Source organism: Macrobrachium rosenbergii, chromosome 21 (genome assembly GCF_040412425.1).
Source record: "Macrobrachium rosenbergii isolate ZJJX-2024 chromosome 21, ASM4041242v1, whole genome shotgun sequence".
Classification (NCBI taxonomy): domain Eukaryota; kingdom Metazoa; phylum Arthropoda; class Malacostraca; order Decapoda; family Palaemonidae; genus Macrobrachium; species Macrobrachium rosenbergii.
This window is the reverse complement of record NC_089761.1, coordinates 20,444,252-20,460,643: the sequence shown is the minus strand read 5'-3', so window position 1 is coordinate 20,460,643 and position 16,392 is coordinate 20,444,252. Positions and strand designations below refer to the sequence as shown.

Genomic DNA, 16,392 nt, shown 5'->3' with positions numbered 1-16,392 from the left:
TCTGAAAATAAATGTAATTTGTCGCAGACACAACACTACACGTCATGCTTTTTTTTGCTAAGGTTAAACCTACAGTTGAATATACATATGTATATTAGTCATCACAACTTGAGCTTTCGCATGTTTTTCAAAACAGGAAGCTTCTGTTGTTATATTTACAAATATACATATGAATATACTATATAAATGTGGATTTTTTAACCAATAATGTAATTGATAAAGGCACTGCAGTGCTTATGGCATGACTATTAATATTTCCCATTACCAATATTACAGATAACAAGAAAATGACATGAAAAATTGCGTTAAGGTGCTGCCTAAAAAAAGATTCCTACTGATAAATTGTGGCCTCTATTCAGAGCAATTTATCTTCGTTAATATTAGTAGGCTATAGTGAATTTCAATTCAAAATAAGTACATTCAACACAACATCGTGAGGTTCATGAATCTTACTACATTACGAGTTGTAATTCAATACATTTCATCATCAACGGTATTAAACAAAGTGCTGTGATTAAATTCTAAACGTATACCTATGAAATAACCTCGTGACGTTCCTTAGACTTAGTATTAAAAAAAAAAAAAAAAAAAAAAAGGCTGACCGAAATCAGTACGGCGGTGGAGCATCATATTTCTGCACCGTCGCCAAATACCCGCAACCATTTCTCATCACCATCAGCCGCATCACAACAACTGCAATCTGGGCCACGCGGGCCACCATTTTCTCGTCATCATCGTCACAGGCATCGTCTTCATCGTCTCCGTCGCCACGACGATCATCGTCATCATCTTTGTCAACGCGTCATCGCGAGCCGCGATATTGATCTTGTTGGGTCGAGTGACGGGACGTGTCTATATACCAAAGAGAGCATCGGAGGTGCTTATCTCCCCACATCCTAAACCTCAATGAGACCATGTGGCCCACCCCCTTGGGGATGGTGGTACCCCGGTGGAACATCGGAGGTACCCGGTCCGTATCCACGAAAACCCCGAAAATCACCCTTCCTTCTTCCTGGCCCAACGCCCCCAAACCCACCCGCCGACCACTGACGCCTCTAGCTGCTCTAATAACACATTTATACCCAATAAATACCCACTAATTATCGGGTGCGTAACAGGTGGGTACGGACGAGGGGGCCCTTCTCCAATGCCCTTCATCCAAACTCGGAGACGCACTTTTGACGACAACGCCGAACCCGACGGGTATAATGGCTGCCTGGGATAATGGATATCTGGGATAATGGTTCTGGTATCTGGGATTATTTACGAGTAATGCTTAGGTGTTTATGATCTGTCCCTGGTTATTTCGGAAAGGACAGAAATTTTCCGACGTGACGTGGACGGTAATCGGGAACGACAGTGACTGATCGTCGTCATCTTGTTTTCCCTGACCGGGCGAGAAATTTCACGAAAAGCGAATGACCAATTTTTGGGTTTAGCAAACCCAGCTTTTAGCTGGGCACTTTCATAAATAATTTCCGGGCAATACAGAAAAGGTAAAAGTAAAAAGTTTAAAGTTTTCATTATAAACTCACGAACATGAAATCTAAAACCATATAAGTCAGCTGAAAAACTTGGCAAGAAATTCCGATCTGTAAAACGATTTAATCTTTATAACAAAATGAAGTTGGAATCTATAGCAAAGCTTTACACACAGACACACACACACACACAAACCACAGAAATGGATTCTATTTCTTTATAAACATTCGCACAACAAATATAGTTTAAACTTTATACATAATTTAAACTTGATACATCATGAAAACAAACACAGGATTGAATTCCGGTTAGGCATTTCCTTCATAGTATCATAAAAATCTAGTCTAAATTGAGCTACATGGTCTCACAACAACACTGGACTAAACATTAAATCGAATTACATGTTTTACCTAAAAAAAAAAGGTTTATCTCAAGGTTTTCTGCTCAAGGCTAACGCGGAGGAATGTTTACATGAGTATTTATCTAAAATTTATAATACGGATACGGCTGGTGGGGGCTAATTTGCCTGCAGTAATAAAAAGGTCAAAGTTATATATATATATATATATATATATATATATATATATATATATATATATATATATATATATATATATATATAAACAATTAACTTCAAGGTAGAGTGAAATTTTCACACAGTTACGATTAACATACTGTGAAGGACAAATCTCATTTCGTAGATATTAATTGAAGGTAAGCTTTTTTTGGTCTATTTGCAATTCTAAACACACCGTCTTTTCAAATACTGCTCTTAACGCTAACGTTGAAAGATATAACGGTTTCATAACATAGCATTTCATCCACACACCCTCATCCCTGGCTAAACCCACACTGTTCTTCACCTATCAGACCTTCTGTCATCATAAAAAGCATGAAAACAGATGTATTTTAAGTAACCAATAAAAATGGTATTTAACAATGGTAATAACTTTGCACTTTTAGTACGTTCGATAATTTTCATTCTATTATTATTATTATTGTTATTATTATTATAACAATCATATTAAAAATAATAATAATAAAAGGTCTCTATTTTACGTAAAAGAAATAAAACGCTACCCAAACTGTAAAATACGTACGTGTTCGAATACCAATAAAAGAATAGCTGTAAAACGATTGAGTAGCCGAAAAAAAAACATGAAGTGGCAAAATACCTTGAAAAGGTAAAGGAAGAAAAAAATCAATCGATTTTGAGTCTTGAGAAACAACTGTTGTTATTTCCTTTTTTTTTTTTTTTTTTTAAGTCATTTCGGACCTGGCGGGACATCGTGATGTCCATCAAGGGAGATAAAAGAATCAGGCGCTGACGATGTCGGCAGTCCTGCCCTATGGCTGTTTGGAGAGAGAGAGAGAGAGAGAGAGAGAGAGAGAGAGAGAGAGAGAGAGAGAGAGAGAAATTCTCTCTCTCTCTCTCTCTCTACACACACACATACTGTATATATATAAAACATACATACATACATACATACATACATACATATATATATATATATATATATATATATATATATATATATATATATATATATATATATATATATAAAGTATATTTCAAAAATATAATACCAGAAGTTTTACAATTGTCGTCGCTTTTACAGTATATGAAGTACACAATGCTTAATGAGCTCGTATTTGCAACACATATTCATATACAGTACATACATATATATATATATATATATATATATATATATATATATATATATATATATATATATATATATATATATATATATATCACATATTCATATGTAATGTGGAATAAAATACGAAAGTACTTGTTCAAAGCCCGGTTTTCACTCACCTGACGTGGATTTTGCAATATATATATTACATATCTAACAAGTAAACAATATAAATATGTATTCCTCTGACAGGTCCTGTGGAAGGCGCTCCGGTCGCCAAAGAGCCCAGTGGAAGAAGAAGAAGATTTCGGAAGCGGAACTAATGATAGCAGTTTATGCTTCGGTTGGCGCCGAACGTTTCCGTTCTGGTGATGCAATTGAGACTTATTTTCTTTCCTGCGCTATTCTACATTTATTACTAGCTTCCGCTCAATTTTTTCTTCCAGTTCCGTTTGTTCCTCCCCTTCTGTCTTCGTGTGTTTGTATATGTATAAATAGATGTATATGTATGTATATGGATACATATATGTATACCTGAATCACGAAAATATGGAAGACGATGAATATATATATATATATATATATATATATATATATATATATATATATATATATATATATATATATATATATATATATATATATATATACATATACATATACATAAAGACAAAATCCACGAAGGAAAGAGAAACAATGGGGTGCTGCAAGGCCTTTCGACTTCTAGTCATTTACTTAGCAGACTCTAAGTAAAGGACTAGAAGTCAAAAAGGCCTGCAGCACTGCATTTTCTAATATATATATATATATATATATATATATATATATATATATATATATATATATATATATATATATATATATATATATATATATATATATATAATAATATACGCATGCTTTGTACACACACACACACACACACACACACATATATATATATATATATATTAATCATGTAATTTTCTTTCACATTTTCTATTATAACTATCATCAACCTGTGACATCGTGTATTCTCATCTAATCCACCTCCCTCCATCCTCTGCCTTTTTTTGATACCTAAGATCCAGGTTAAAACAATTTTCTCAAATTTTTAGGGAGTGAGTTTCGTCTTCCCTCTCCTAGATCATGATTCATTAAACCGGGTCTCCACACAAGGATTCATTGTAACGGGACTTATCCACTGCTACTCAGCTTCGGTTGAATATGAGTACTGAATGAACAAGGCCAATTATAAACGTACAATATTTATTTATTTATTATATATATATATATATATATATATATATATATATATATATATATATATATATATATATATGCGTATAATAATCATGAAAATATGGAACGTGATGAATATATAATTATATAAAGGCAGCGCCTCAGTCAGTACTCCATTGTTTCTCTTTCCTTAGTGGCACTGTCTTTATTTATATATATATATATATATATATATATATATATATATATATATATATATATATATATATATATATATATATATATACCTACAGAACTTTCCCTTCATAAATATCAGTATCGACATTCTAACACATGTCTGCACTAAAGCAACAACCTTCCAATACGTTTCGTTTCCTCACTTTCATCACTCTACCGTCGCTCTTTCTCTCACATACACAACCGCCCCAACCGCAAACACACCTACAAACGGAAGAAACGATGTTGCAACACACACATGCCTTACAAATAAGTGTTGCAACATGACGCCTCCTCCGCGGCGAGATCGGCGTCTTTTTGCAAGACTAGGAGCTTCGTACACCAGAGGAAGAAGAGGAAGAAGATGAACCAAGACGAACCTAACCTCAAGAGAGCGTTGCAAAACCCCAAAACAGTCTTCTCGAGCCTCAGCAAAAATCACTATCACTTTACGGCGTGTTTGAAGGGGGGGTTAAAGATCCAGTGCCCCAATTCTTCTCTACCCTTCTTTGGATCGGCAATACAGGGCCCCATAGGTCGTCACAATTCCCCTCCCCATCTCCCACCACCCCCTAAATCCCCGCCTTAAGACCCCCTTCTACACGCAGCCATTACCAGGTATGGCTATCGGTGTATGGTTGTAGAGCACAGTCGACGAGTGGAAGGACCTGCCCGGGCTATCCGGGCCTTTATCTCAATGACAACCTATTCTCAGAGCATGTTTTTCTTGGTCACCCTCTATTTTTTTTTTTTTTCTTTTTAGGGCGGTCGTGTCTCCTGTTTGTTTATGGGTTACTTCTGAGGCTCAGCGAATCTTTTTTTAGATGTATGCGTGCGTGTTTGGGTGGGTATGTATATTATTCTAATTATTGCTATTACTATCGTTGCTATCAATATTGTCATTATTACAAGCTTTAGCATCTGTAGCCGTTGAAGCATTCGAAACGTTCCTTCTCTCTCTCTCTCTCTCTCTCTCTCTCTCTCTCTCTCTCTCTCTGAGTTAAATCTATATTGTACTTACCGCCGTACCCGTTATTATATGCAATAGTTAAGATATTCAAAACGCGGGTATCATGCTCTCTCTCTCTCTCTCTCTCTCTCTGGCAAACAAAACCTGATTTAAAGTCAGCACCGGCGCAGTGGTGGGCACGAGACAACCGGCGGGAGGCCAAAGGACCTGATTTCTGATCTCGATGTTGTCTCACTGCCGCCATTATTTATTCAGTGGACGTAACGTAATTCTGAAAGGTGAAGGCGAGTGTGTATACTTAAATATTCAGAACGCATACCTATGCATCTAAATGCATGTTAGTGAGCACCTCAATTAACGACATGTATTCTACAATTATGAAAATAGTAGGCTAACTGCACATGATAAAAATGCTATATTGTACAAGCAGTAGCATATGTAAAACAATCACCATAAACAGTACAATTGCAAAACGCACATACATGCATATCAATTTCATGTATATTCAGAACGCACACATATGCACCTAAATTCACGTTAGTGAGCACCTTAAGTCAACATGTATTCATACAATTATGCAATATACGAACTGCACATGATAAACAAAATTCTACACTGTAAAAGCAACTGCATATGTAAAACAATCAGCACCTTAAGTCAACATGTATTCATACAATTATGCAAAATACGAACTGCACATGATAAACAAAATTCTACACTGTAAAAGCAACTGCATATGTGAAACAATCAATAAAAACAGTACAGCTGCATAAAAAAAAAACAGTACAGTACAATTCCACAACGCATATACAGCATCTAAGCAAGTTCATCAAGCTAACAAAATGCATTCATAGAATTATGAAAATATTGAATGTACATGAAAAAAATGCTAGATACAACGCAATATGCAATTGCGTGCGTAATCATCAATATGTGCATAAAAACCATAAAGTGATTAAGCAAGTCAATATGTAAAAATGGAAGTCCCTCGAAGTCTGTACCCAAGCCAAAAGCAAGCATAAAATAAGGGCCTGGTTTCCTTGCGGAAATACACAATCGCATAAACAATAATTATGAACACAAACTTATTTATCTATGGGGGTAAACAATGTTTACATGGTGACTTGACATAAATTTCAGCATCTGCTGGTTTGGCCATAGGTCAAAGTATAAGGTTATGTTCAAACATATAATTATACTTAACATAGTCTCTAGTAGATATAAAACAACGAAGATATTATTACAGGGCAAACTAAATTCTTGTCATGGGCGACGAAAAATTTATCGTCAAGAAACTCTAAGGGAATCACACTCATAGGCCCAACATCTAACATTCCTAAGTATAAACAAGTTGAGAAACGAGGTTCATACCTTCACTGTAATTACAGAAGTACAATACCACATCAGGATTACGATCACACCTAAAAGCAAGTCAAACGCAAAAAAGAAAAAGAAAAATTAAAGGAATAAAAAAAAAAAAACATTTACTCCGAAAATCTCAAAGCAGCTTTCTCTCCCATCCTGATTTCCCGCCGACAATCTCCTCCGCTCCGTTTTGATTTCGGCGTCATTCCCCGACCGTAATTTCGTCCCCCCTAATCGCCCGGGGTCATCTCGTGGCGGGTTTTGTCAGTTCCTTCTCTCCCTAATTTCTTATCTTTCCTTAATTTCTTGGCTTTTTTTCCCTGTCTCGGCTGATTCTGGGGATTTTCGCAACCCCACCTGGCGTTTGCACGTTCATTAGGTAACCGGAGACCGGGATTAAAATATTTTGCGGGGAATTTTTCTTTTCTCCTTTTCTCTTTGGTTCTATTTAACTGCGTGATTAGGTGTTTGGCGAGATCTTGTACGATTTTTGAGATTTTTCAATAATTTCATACGTATACAGGAATGATATATATATACATATACATATATATATATATATATATATATATATATATATATATATATATATATATATATATATATATAATATTCTATATATATATATTTATATATATATATATATATATATAATATATTATTTATATATATATATATATATATATATATATATATATATATATATAACATATAACATATATATGTATGTCTGTATGCATTTGTTGCAAAAGGCACGCATGTGTGGATGCCGGATTCAGATAGGAAAAGAAAGGTCAAACCTTTCATTTTTTGAGATGATCTGTTTACCCAGCTTATGCGATATAAAGAAACATCGGTAGGGTGAGAAATGTGAGATAACGAACGGACGGTAAAAAGGTTGCCCTTGGTAAAAGGACGGATTAAAGTATTTCGAGAGTATTTTGATGGCTCTGTCATGTGGAAAGAACGGGCGATGACAGACTGGTGAGGAATGTATAATATAAGAGCGTTAAGAGGAATAAGAAACAAAAGACTTAGAAAGGGTTGGATATTGTGAAAGCGGTGTTGGACAGAAGGGCCTTAGTATCAAGAGAGCAAAAGAATGCAGTTTGTGTAGGGAGGTTCGGCGCGCTGTCTGTTGGGGTGTTATGTGGTTATGTTGTGGAAGTTTTACTGCACGGGGAGTGTAGCCATGAATCAGCAGCTAAAGCATGAATGTGTCAGTGACCGTTGTGTGGTTAATTCTCTGGAGAAATTTATATATATATATATATATATATATATATATATATATATATATATATATATATATATATATATATATATATATATATATATATATATATATATATATATATATATATTAAAAACGACATTGCAGCTTCATGATTGTATATAAATCACAGTGTGATAAAATTTCATATATATATATATATATATATATATATATATATATATATATATATATATATATATATATATATATATATATATATATATATATAATGTTACGTCACACCGTGATTACTCTCTAATCATGAAACTACAAATAATCATATTCAAAATTCATGCTGCCTTGGGAATATCTCCGATGAAATTTATCACCGAAGAGGAATTTATAAGTGATAATGGACTGGGACTCGGCAGTACCAGTCCATTTTATCATATAAATTCCTTCGTGATAATACCATCGAGAATATTGAATAACATTAATTGATTTGATATCAAGTAATATATACATACATATACATAATATATATATATATATATATATATATATATATATATATATATATATATATATAATATATATATATATATATATATATATATATAATATATATATATATATATATATATATATATATATATGTATATATATATATATATATATATATATATATATATATATATATATATATATATATATTACATTGTTCACCATGGAAAAACAAAGAGAGAGAGAATATTTATCGAAAAAAGCAAGCCATAAAGCGAACTCCCAGCTTTTCCCACGTGTGCTCACTTGATCTAAGTATAGTTTGCATTTCTCTCTACTATTGTAGAAACTTTCATTAACAAAATTACTATCTGCTCCGAGCTGTGCCCTATTTAGTTACGCCGGTAGTCGTCACAGTCACGGCGATAGTTATTACTGATATTACTACTAACAGCAGTGATTTTTACTGTTTTTCCGCCGTTATTTTTCACTGGTTTACTTTTCTCTCGATTTTAATATTGGAAGAACAACTGTATTTTATATTACTGTAACCAGTCTTCATGTACTTATAAATATATATATATATATATATATATATATATATATATATACATATATATCTATTATTTATATATATATATATATATATATATATATATATATATATATATATATATATAGAGAGAGAGAGAGAGAGAGAGAGAGAGAGAGAGAGAGAGAGAGCAACGATCTAAAATTATTTTCCTGTGGTTCATCCTTTCGTATAACACCAGTTTGTTCATAACAGCGCTGCTGGGTCACGATTCACAATTGTGTCGCTATGGAATTTTTATCATCATCATATCTAATATCATTTCCTCTAGATAGCCATTTCTGATTGACTGCTATATCGCCTCGTATTGGGATTTGACCACGCTCAGCACAAATAACCAAAAACGACCCTGCAGGGATTTATGGTTTTAATATACTGACCGAGATTTTTGCAAGTAATGTTTACAGTAGTATCTAAATAATATTCCTACCCATTCCTTTATACTAACTGAAGAATCTGCCGCAGAACATAACCTTCAACGTATTATTTGTCACTTGACATTTTGGAAGACCGAACTTCTCTTGATGCTTTAAGTGACTGACGCAGAGTTGTCTTGCCGTTTTGTAGTCCATGTTTGAAAATGATGACTCAATCGTCCTTGCTGATGACGTCATCGAGAACTGATCTCGGCAGGAGCGAACCACTGTAAGCTCTCTGTAATTGCTTCGGCTGAACCGAAACCTATTGAGTGTTATTGGGTTGTTCGACGTTGTCTTTTCATTACTATGGACTACCATTTGGCTGCGCTGGAGGAATTTGGTATAGTTTTGTGTGCTGGTGTTCATCAAATGCGGTGTACGATGGGCTATAACCGTCTCCACGAGTCTGTGAAGAAATGGGAACCTGCAGTCTGAGTAGACCTTAAGTTTACCTATTTAAGTAGTTTAGCTTTGATTTCTTTTCGATTTAAAGTAACCCTTTGAGTTTAGTGTTACTCCCCTGATTTCAATATTTTGTTAAATACCCCAGCAATTATTTTAGCTTTAAATGCTCTCTAATCTTTTGTTACTGTTTTCTTAACAGATGGCTGGTACAATTTCGTAAATAAGTTTTTTTACTTTTAATTTCTTTAAAAATGTCACATTGCACCCAGTCACAAACAACTAGTCTAATTCCAAAATCCCTACCATACCATAATTAGTACTTGACAGGTCAAAGTACACAGAAGTCCAATCTACAAATTTAACCTATTTCAGGTTGCGGCCAGCAGAGCGGACTTTATCCGCAGTGAAAACTTGTACCGGTCTGATATGTGGTTTTGGATTCCAGCTTAAGATTGTTGATTTTCTTACTTTTATGGAGGTTAGTATTCGGTCAACTGCGTTCTTTAGGCTTAATATATTTTATAGGTCAAAATGTGATCACATGCTTTTGCTCATGGTAAACATAATGATGAATGCAGATGGTTTAGCATGCACGGTAATCCTGAACCCATAATAAATATTCATAATTTCTTTCAGATATTAAGGAGTTCAACCCTACAGTTTTTGCCCAGGACTGCGCGTTCTTATAGTGCCCATGTGGAGAAAGGTTCATCAAGGTTCTGTTTAATAATTAAAGGTGAGGTTTCAGATTCTTATAACAACCAAACTGTCGTGGGGCTTTTTTTTTTCCTCCACCCCTACAAGGGCGGTGCCCCTGTAGGGGTGGAGGACCCTTCCATGCCCTGTCCATAGGTCTTATGACCTATGGACAGGTTCATGGGAGGTTGCCTGTCCATAGGTCAAAAGACCTATGGACAGGTTCATGGGGGGTGGGGGGTTTCAACAAATTACCAACTAACCAACTAAAGTTTCTCTTTCAGGCAGTAAGTGCATTCGATTAGCCATTTTTATAAGTTAATGTAACTTGCCCAGAATGTTTCCAGCTGAAAGTAACGGAAAGGCTTATTTAAAACTGAAACTCGATAAGCCTTAATAGTTATTTGGCATATTTCATTGCTCTTAACGTTTTTGTAATGTAAATTTAAGTTAATGACTATTAGTGTTGATTTAAGGAGTTACACATTTTGAATTTTAATGTCAAATTTTATGTAATTGGTCTAATTTTCAAATTTCTTGTTCAGCAGTAACTGAATGAGGATTTTATCCCTAATTTTAGAGTATGTAAACTATTTTAAAATGCTAAAATGAAGACATCAACGTAACTTTATTTTACTGTTAACGTGATTCTTAGTCAAGCAGAAATTTAGTAAAGACTAGTATAATAACCATTTCTGATGCAGAAATTTTAAATGTTATCACCAATAAATTCAACTGGGAAAGTAAGTAAATCCAGTTTAGCCGCCAAAACTGATTCAACGTTAAATGGTAGAGTAAACATTTTTCAACTCTAAAAGATGCCTAAATGATCATTTTCAGCAAAGGTGTTTTTTTTGTATCTTTAAAAGGGAGATTATTCTGAGCTTAATTTACGCAACTAAAAGATGGACGCCAAAACATATTTCCTGAAACTTTACTTCTGAAATTAAACTTAGCCACTCTACTTTAATTAGCGAAATACTTTATGGAATTAGTTTCATTAATTATAAATCATTTAATGTGCACCATAAATCTGACTAGGCTCTGCTAGTGGACCTTTGCTATCAGACTTCTGTACTTTCGAAAGCTTGATTGGGGGGTAAACTGTACTTTCGAAAGCTTGATTGGGGGTAAACTGGAGGAGTTTGTTAGGATACAGCAATCTAAAATGGTCAGGTTACTCGATTTATTTCACTAATTTATTTCACAAACCTTTTTAAATCATATATGGGTACAAGGAGGCTACCCTGAACTGTTTTCATTTTTAAACCCTGTATTCATTTTCAAACCTTAATTTTACTTCGGAGCACGATGGTTCTAGACGAAATTTTTCAATTTCGTAATGGTCGTACGAGGTACTGCACTCCTTTGACGTAAAACTGCTTTTCCACTTTAAGCACTAAGCAATGTTATCACTGTTTTTCCACTGCTTTCAGGTACTACTAAACCTCGTGCCTCTTAATTTTTTATACTACAAAATGAGATGGTGGTTGTAGGAGGGCTGGTCATAAAACGCGCAGAAACAAAGGTTTTAAAGACGAGAGGAGATACTGTTCAACAAATGGACGTTTCCATATCGACTTGGCGCATACCAACAAAATGCACACTTCAAGTTCGGAAAACTAGCCTTTGAAACTAAGCATGGTCATCTAGCCCTCCATTAATCAGAAACCTGTTTGGAAACTATGCACTGGCAAATGTTCTCCACCGAAAATTTTGAGAACCCCCTTTTTACCAGTATGGAAAAGGAGAACATTGTGTTATCTTACATTCCATGTTCCTTGTAGGAAAGAGCAAGGAATGAAAAGGCTCTTGAGTAAGACAGGAATTGAAACCTGCTACACGAAGATAAAGCAAATTGTCAGTTGAGTAAAGGTACATAATAATGTAAAAGAGAAGCTGCAGCCTTCTAAGAAATTTCTGCACCAAAACAGAAGTTACAAGACATTAACCATAATGAAATGTACCCTCTCCTAGTAATGTGAATACTGCCACTCAACACTGGTGTCCTCTCACAAAGTTGACATTTCTGGAGTGAAACGGCCTAACTCAAAGATCTTAAGATATCCATTTATCATATCATAAAGAAGCAGCTGCATTGCAGTGTTTCACTATTACTTCCATCAAACACCGTTATCACTTTCATTTGCTTTCTGCGTCTCCCAGGTCAAGTCATCGCATTCGCTCACACAATGTAATGTCATAAGATTAGTGAAATGTATGGTTAGGTTTTCAAGCAGCCTTAAAAGTTTAAGGATACTTCCATTTGTCTTGAGGCAGGAATTATGAAACTCTTAATAAATCATGTCTTGTATTATGATTGTCATTTGATTCTTTCCTCTAGCCTATCTCTTGCGTAAACTGTTTAATATAAACACTAATAAAACTGGCTTATCAAATTTAATGTAAAGCCCTTAGAGCTGTCCGTAATAAAGATAGACAATTTTGAGTTTAGAATATTTGTATAAACTTAGTGCAGCACCAACTATATTTTTGAAGAGCTTTACGATTAAAAAATGTAAAGTGACGTTCTGGCAGTTAACTGGATTTATGGCAGAGATTAAGAGGGGTTTTTAATGACTTGGTAAAAACTCATTCTTTGATGTCTAAGTAAAATGGTTATTATACTAATTCTTTCGTTAGCTATAGCTAATCTTGTTATTGGGCTATTTCCTTAAGTCATGTAAAGATTAATTAAACTTAAAATATACTTTGCTTTAACGTAACTGTTATATGATATGAGGAATTTTACATTTTTTTACACCAATAAAACTTCGGACAGACCTACGTTAGGCTATGGCACTCGTACAACGAACGAAACTTGACCATTACTAGTAATTTACACCAATATTGTCTAACAAGCAAAATGCTTGATTTTACTGCTCATACTCAGTTCTGGCCGCTTGATTTCTATGTACTTTTTGCCTCTACCCCGTAGGGAGGAGGTGGCCGTTTTTTGGGGTTACTGCCGTTAGTGCGCCTCGTGCGGTACGCTGCGGGCATTACTTAAGGTTCTTTGCAGCGTCACTTCGGCCCCTAGCTGCAACCCTTCATTTCTTTTACTGTGCCTCCATTCATATTCTGTCTTCCATCCTACTTAAAACCCTCTAACAACTGAATGTGTAATTGCAAGGTTTTCCTCCTGTTACACCTTGGAAACCCATTTTGCGGTTAATATCCGTTTCAACGCCTTTGGTCTACATTCTATGTTCAGTTCAATTTTTTCACCTCTGTTGACCTGATACCGTATTTTTTCGGTCCACCTGCTTGCTTGACTTTGCTTTTTTTTTTTTTTTTCAGGCACCTGACAGTTTGATTAGCTGCGATTTGTTTGGTAGCCCTGGTCATAGGTTTTAAAAGTTATTTCTTAGAAAGTTTGAATTTTGGGTCTATTCTGAAACTGACAGAAGTAGAGCTTTAATTTACTATTTGTATCTTAACGAAATTTAGTAATAGACTGACAGTATTATTCCTGTCTTTTTTTTTTTTTTGAAAGTTACGTTTACTAGAGCTTAAAGGTTAGGTGATCGTGCAAATTTGGTACTTGACGGTTACAGAACTACTTGTAGCATGGGTGGTTAAAGATCTGAGTCTGACGAGAACGGTTAGCAATCACGGAGCAAGAGTTAATATATATCGTTTTCCAATGGAGACCCTCCCTTTCAGGAGAAAATGCTTGCCGTAGAAAACAATTGTTGTAACGAACGAGTAACTCACCGATTGACGCAGTCTCATTGGAGAGCAGAAATTCGTGGCCAAGGGAGATGTAGTCCCCAGTCTTCCCGCAGCCTTGAGAATGCAAAGTCCAAGGCTTAGACCCAAGGGTTGGGTGACTGCCTTTCGTTACCCTGAAGTCAGCGCCTTCCCAGGTTTCCCTAAGGGCGCCCTGGAGGTCCCCAAGGGCTTGGCAGGAGGTGGCGTCCCACGTGGTCGGAACGAGGACCTTCACGTTGCGGAAACTGGCGAGACCTCTGGTGGCGGTGAAGATGGCGCTGGAGGCAGCTTTTATGGAGTTCTGGAATTGAGAGATTGAGGGTTGAATGTGACAGAATATGGAATATAAAAATGGAATTTTAAAAAACGTATCCAGGAATAGAACGGAATGTAATAAAAAAAATTAACAGAGCACTGCGTAGTTCCTTAACCTTCGAGAGAACAATTTTTTCTTTGTAGAGAAATGTGAAATTAGAATCATTAAGGTATTGCGTAAATTAACAGATTTCCTTATTTGAATCAAGATTAACAATTTAATTACTCCTACAAAATTTTTACGCCTTATTTTTTTCAATCTACTTCATATCATACTGGGACTCTCATGTAAGTTATATCAAAAACACCTCAGCAAAGACCTGATCACCCCGAAATCCAACTTCAAGAACATAACACCAGAAAGGATACTTCTAGCCTCCTACCAGCGGTGTTTTGTTATCATCGACACAACAAAAGCCTCTTGCCCCTTTCTATTACGAGGGCACGGTATCATTTATCTCGACAGGCCTACAGCAATGTTCGACCCGCGGTGGCGTCCGAACGCAGTTACATAGCTAAGGCTTGGCGCAATGGATACCACAGGGATATGAGACTTGACTTGGCATTGTAGTCTAGATTACCGCCCGCCATATTAGGCTGACCAACAGGGACCCCCAACGATAAGGACGTCCAGCGTTGATCTAGTTCTTATTTCGAGATCAGTCCGCGGCGAATGATAAATCTCTCCCGAAACCGCGATTACGGTACAACACCCTGAAGCTCCTCTCCTACCGCTCCTTCTCCTCCCGAAGAAAGGCCTTCAGCCTTCAGCCTCCCTCTTTCTCTTTTTCTTTCTCGGGCCGGGAGACCGGAATTTATGATGATCTCCGTTGTTATCTAAATGATAATGAAGTATGGTTTTGCTGCCCGGCGTGGTGCGTTTAATTGGCAACGCATCAGGTACCGCTGAGTCGACTTTGTATAAGATATCCAGCGCGGGGCGGCGAGGGGTCGTGATATCATGCCGATTTGTAATTTAACATCCACAAGGGCTTGACGGCAATAGAGGAAGTGAAGAAGTAACGGGGGAAAGAAGGGAACAATGGGAAGAATGGAAATGGCAGAGAATCCATGAATGTGACTGGGATGAATACGTAAGAATACGTAAGAATGCTGACGCGGGGAGAATAGTAATGAAATAAAACAGACAATAAGACATTTTACATGAAACGCAACAAGCGAAGGAAATTTTCAAAGCAAGTGAAAATAAAAACAAAATTGATTCAAAAGACCACCAATGTTGGGACGAATCAGTGATAGAGAACATAAACATCACTTTAGAAGAGAGAGAGAGAGAGAGAGAGAGAGAGAGAGAGAGAGAGAGAGAGAGAGAGGACTCAAATCTGATAAACGAAAATAAGGGGGGTGGGCTGTGTATGAGTTGTGGGTGGGAGCAGGGATGTGGGTGGGTGGGTGGGTGGGGGTACTCGGCAAGAGAGCAAAGAAATAGAGAGACGAAGAAGTGGTCTGGGTAACAATGCCATTTCGTCTCGTTACGAACAACGAAAGGAGAACTGATAAGAGCGAGATACGTTCGCTGGTCAGGGGAATGAAGACGTAGCATCTAATAGATGATGATTCGGGAGGGGGGGAAAAGGTGCGATCGGCGGGAGATTCCGAAGGGCTGACAT

The 16,392-nt window shown here is 36.0% G+C and overlaps 2 protein-coding genes across 5 annotated transcripts in view; one reads left to right on the top strand and one right to left on the bottom strand.

The window, feature by feature from the left end:
• LOC136849777 (calcium-activated chloride channel regulator 1-like) overlaps positions 1-16,392 on the bottom strand; it is an 80,101-nt gene that overhangs the window by 16,817 nt on the left and 46,892 nt on the right. The window contains exon 2 of the mRNA XM_067123182.1: positions 14,450-14,747. Coding sequence (XP_066979283.1) covers positions 14,450-14,747 — 298 coding nt within the window. The remainder of the gene's footprint in view (positions 1-14,449; positions 14,748-16,392) is intronic.
• LOC136849778 (uncharacterized) lies at positions 9,853-13,049 on the top strand. 4 transcript variants are annotated; one of them, XR_010856422.1, is made up of 4 exons: positions 9,853-9,971; positions 10,409-10,514; positions 10,673-10,772; positions 12,169-13,049. XR_010856422.1 is itself a non-coding variant. In XM_067123183.1 (4 exons), exons 1-4 carry the CDS (start codon positions 9,938-9,940, stop codon positions 12,192-12,194), a joined length of 330 nt encoding a protein of 109 aa, XP_066979284.1. In that variant the 5' UTR covers positions 9,854-9,937; the 3' UTR covers positions 12,195-13,049. The 4 variants fall into 4 exon arrangements, 1 of the variants encoding a protein (XP_066979284.1); XR_010856421.1 differs by having other exon boundaries at positions 9,854-10,091; XM_067123183.1 differs by having other exon boundaries at positions 9,854-10,035.

Excerpts from the sequence above, each read along its gene's own strand:
- LOC136849778 (XM_067123183.1), top strand. The coding sequence starts at position 9,938 with ATGGACTACCATTTGGCTGCGCTGGAGGAATTTGGTATAGTTTTGTGT. Across the intron at positions 10,036-10,408 it reads GGCTATAACCGTCTCCACGA|GTTGCGGCCAGCAGAGCGGA; the intron begins GTCTGTGAAGAA and ends AACCTATTTCAG. Across the intron at positions 10,773-12,168 it reads GTTCTGTTTAATAATTAAAG|GTACTACTAAACCTCGTGCC; the intron begins GTGAGGTTTCAG and ends CACTGCTTTCAG.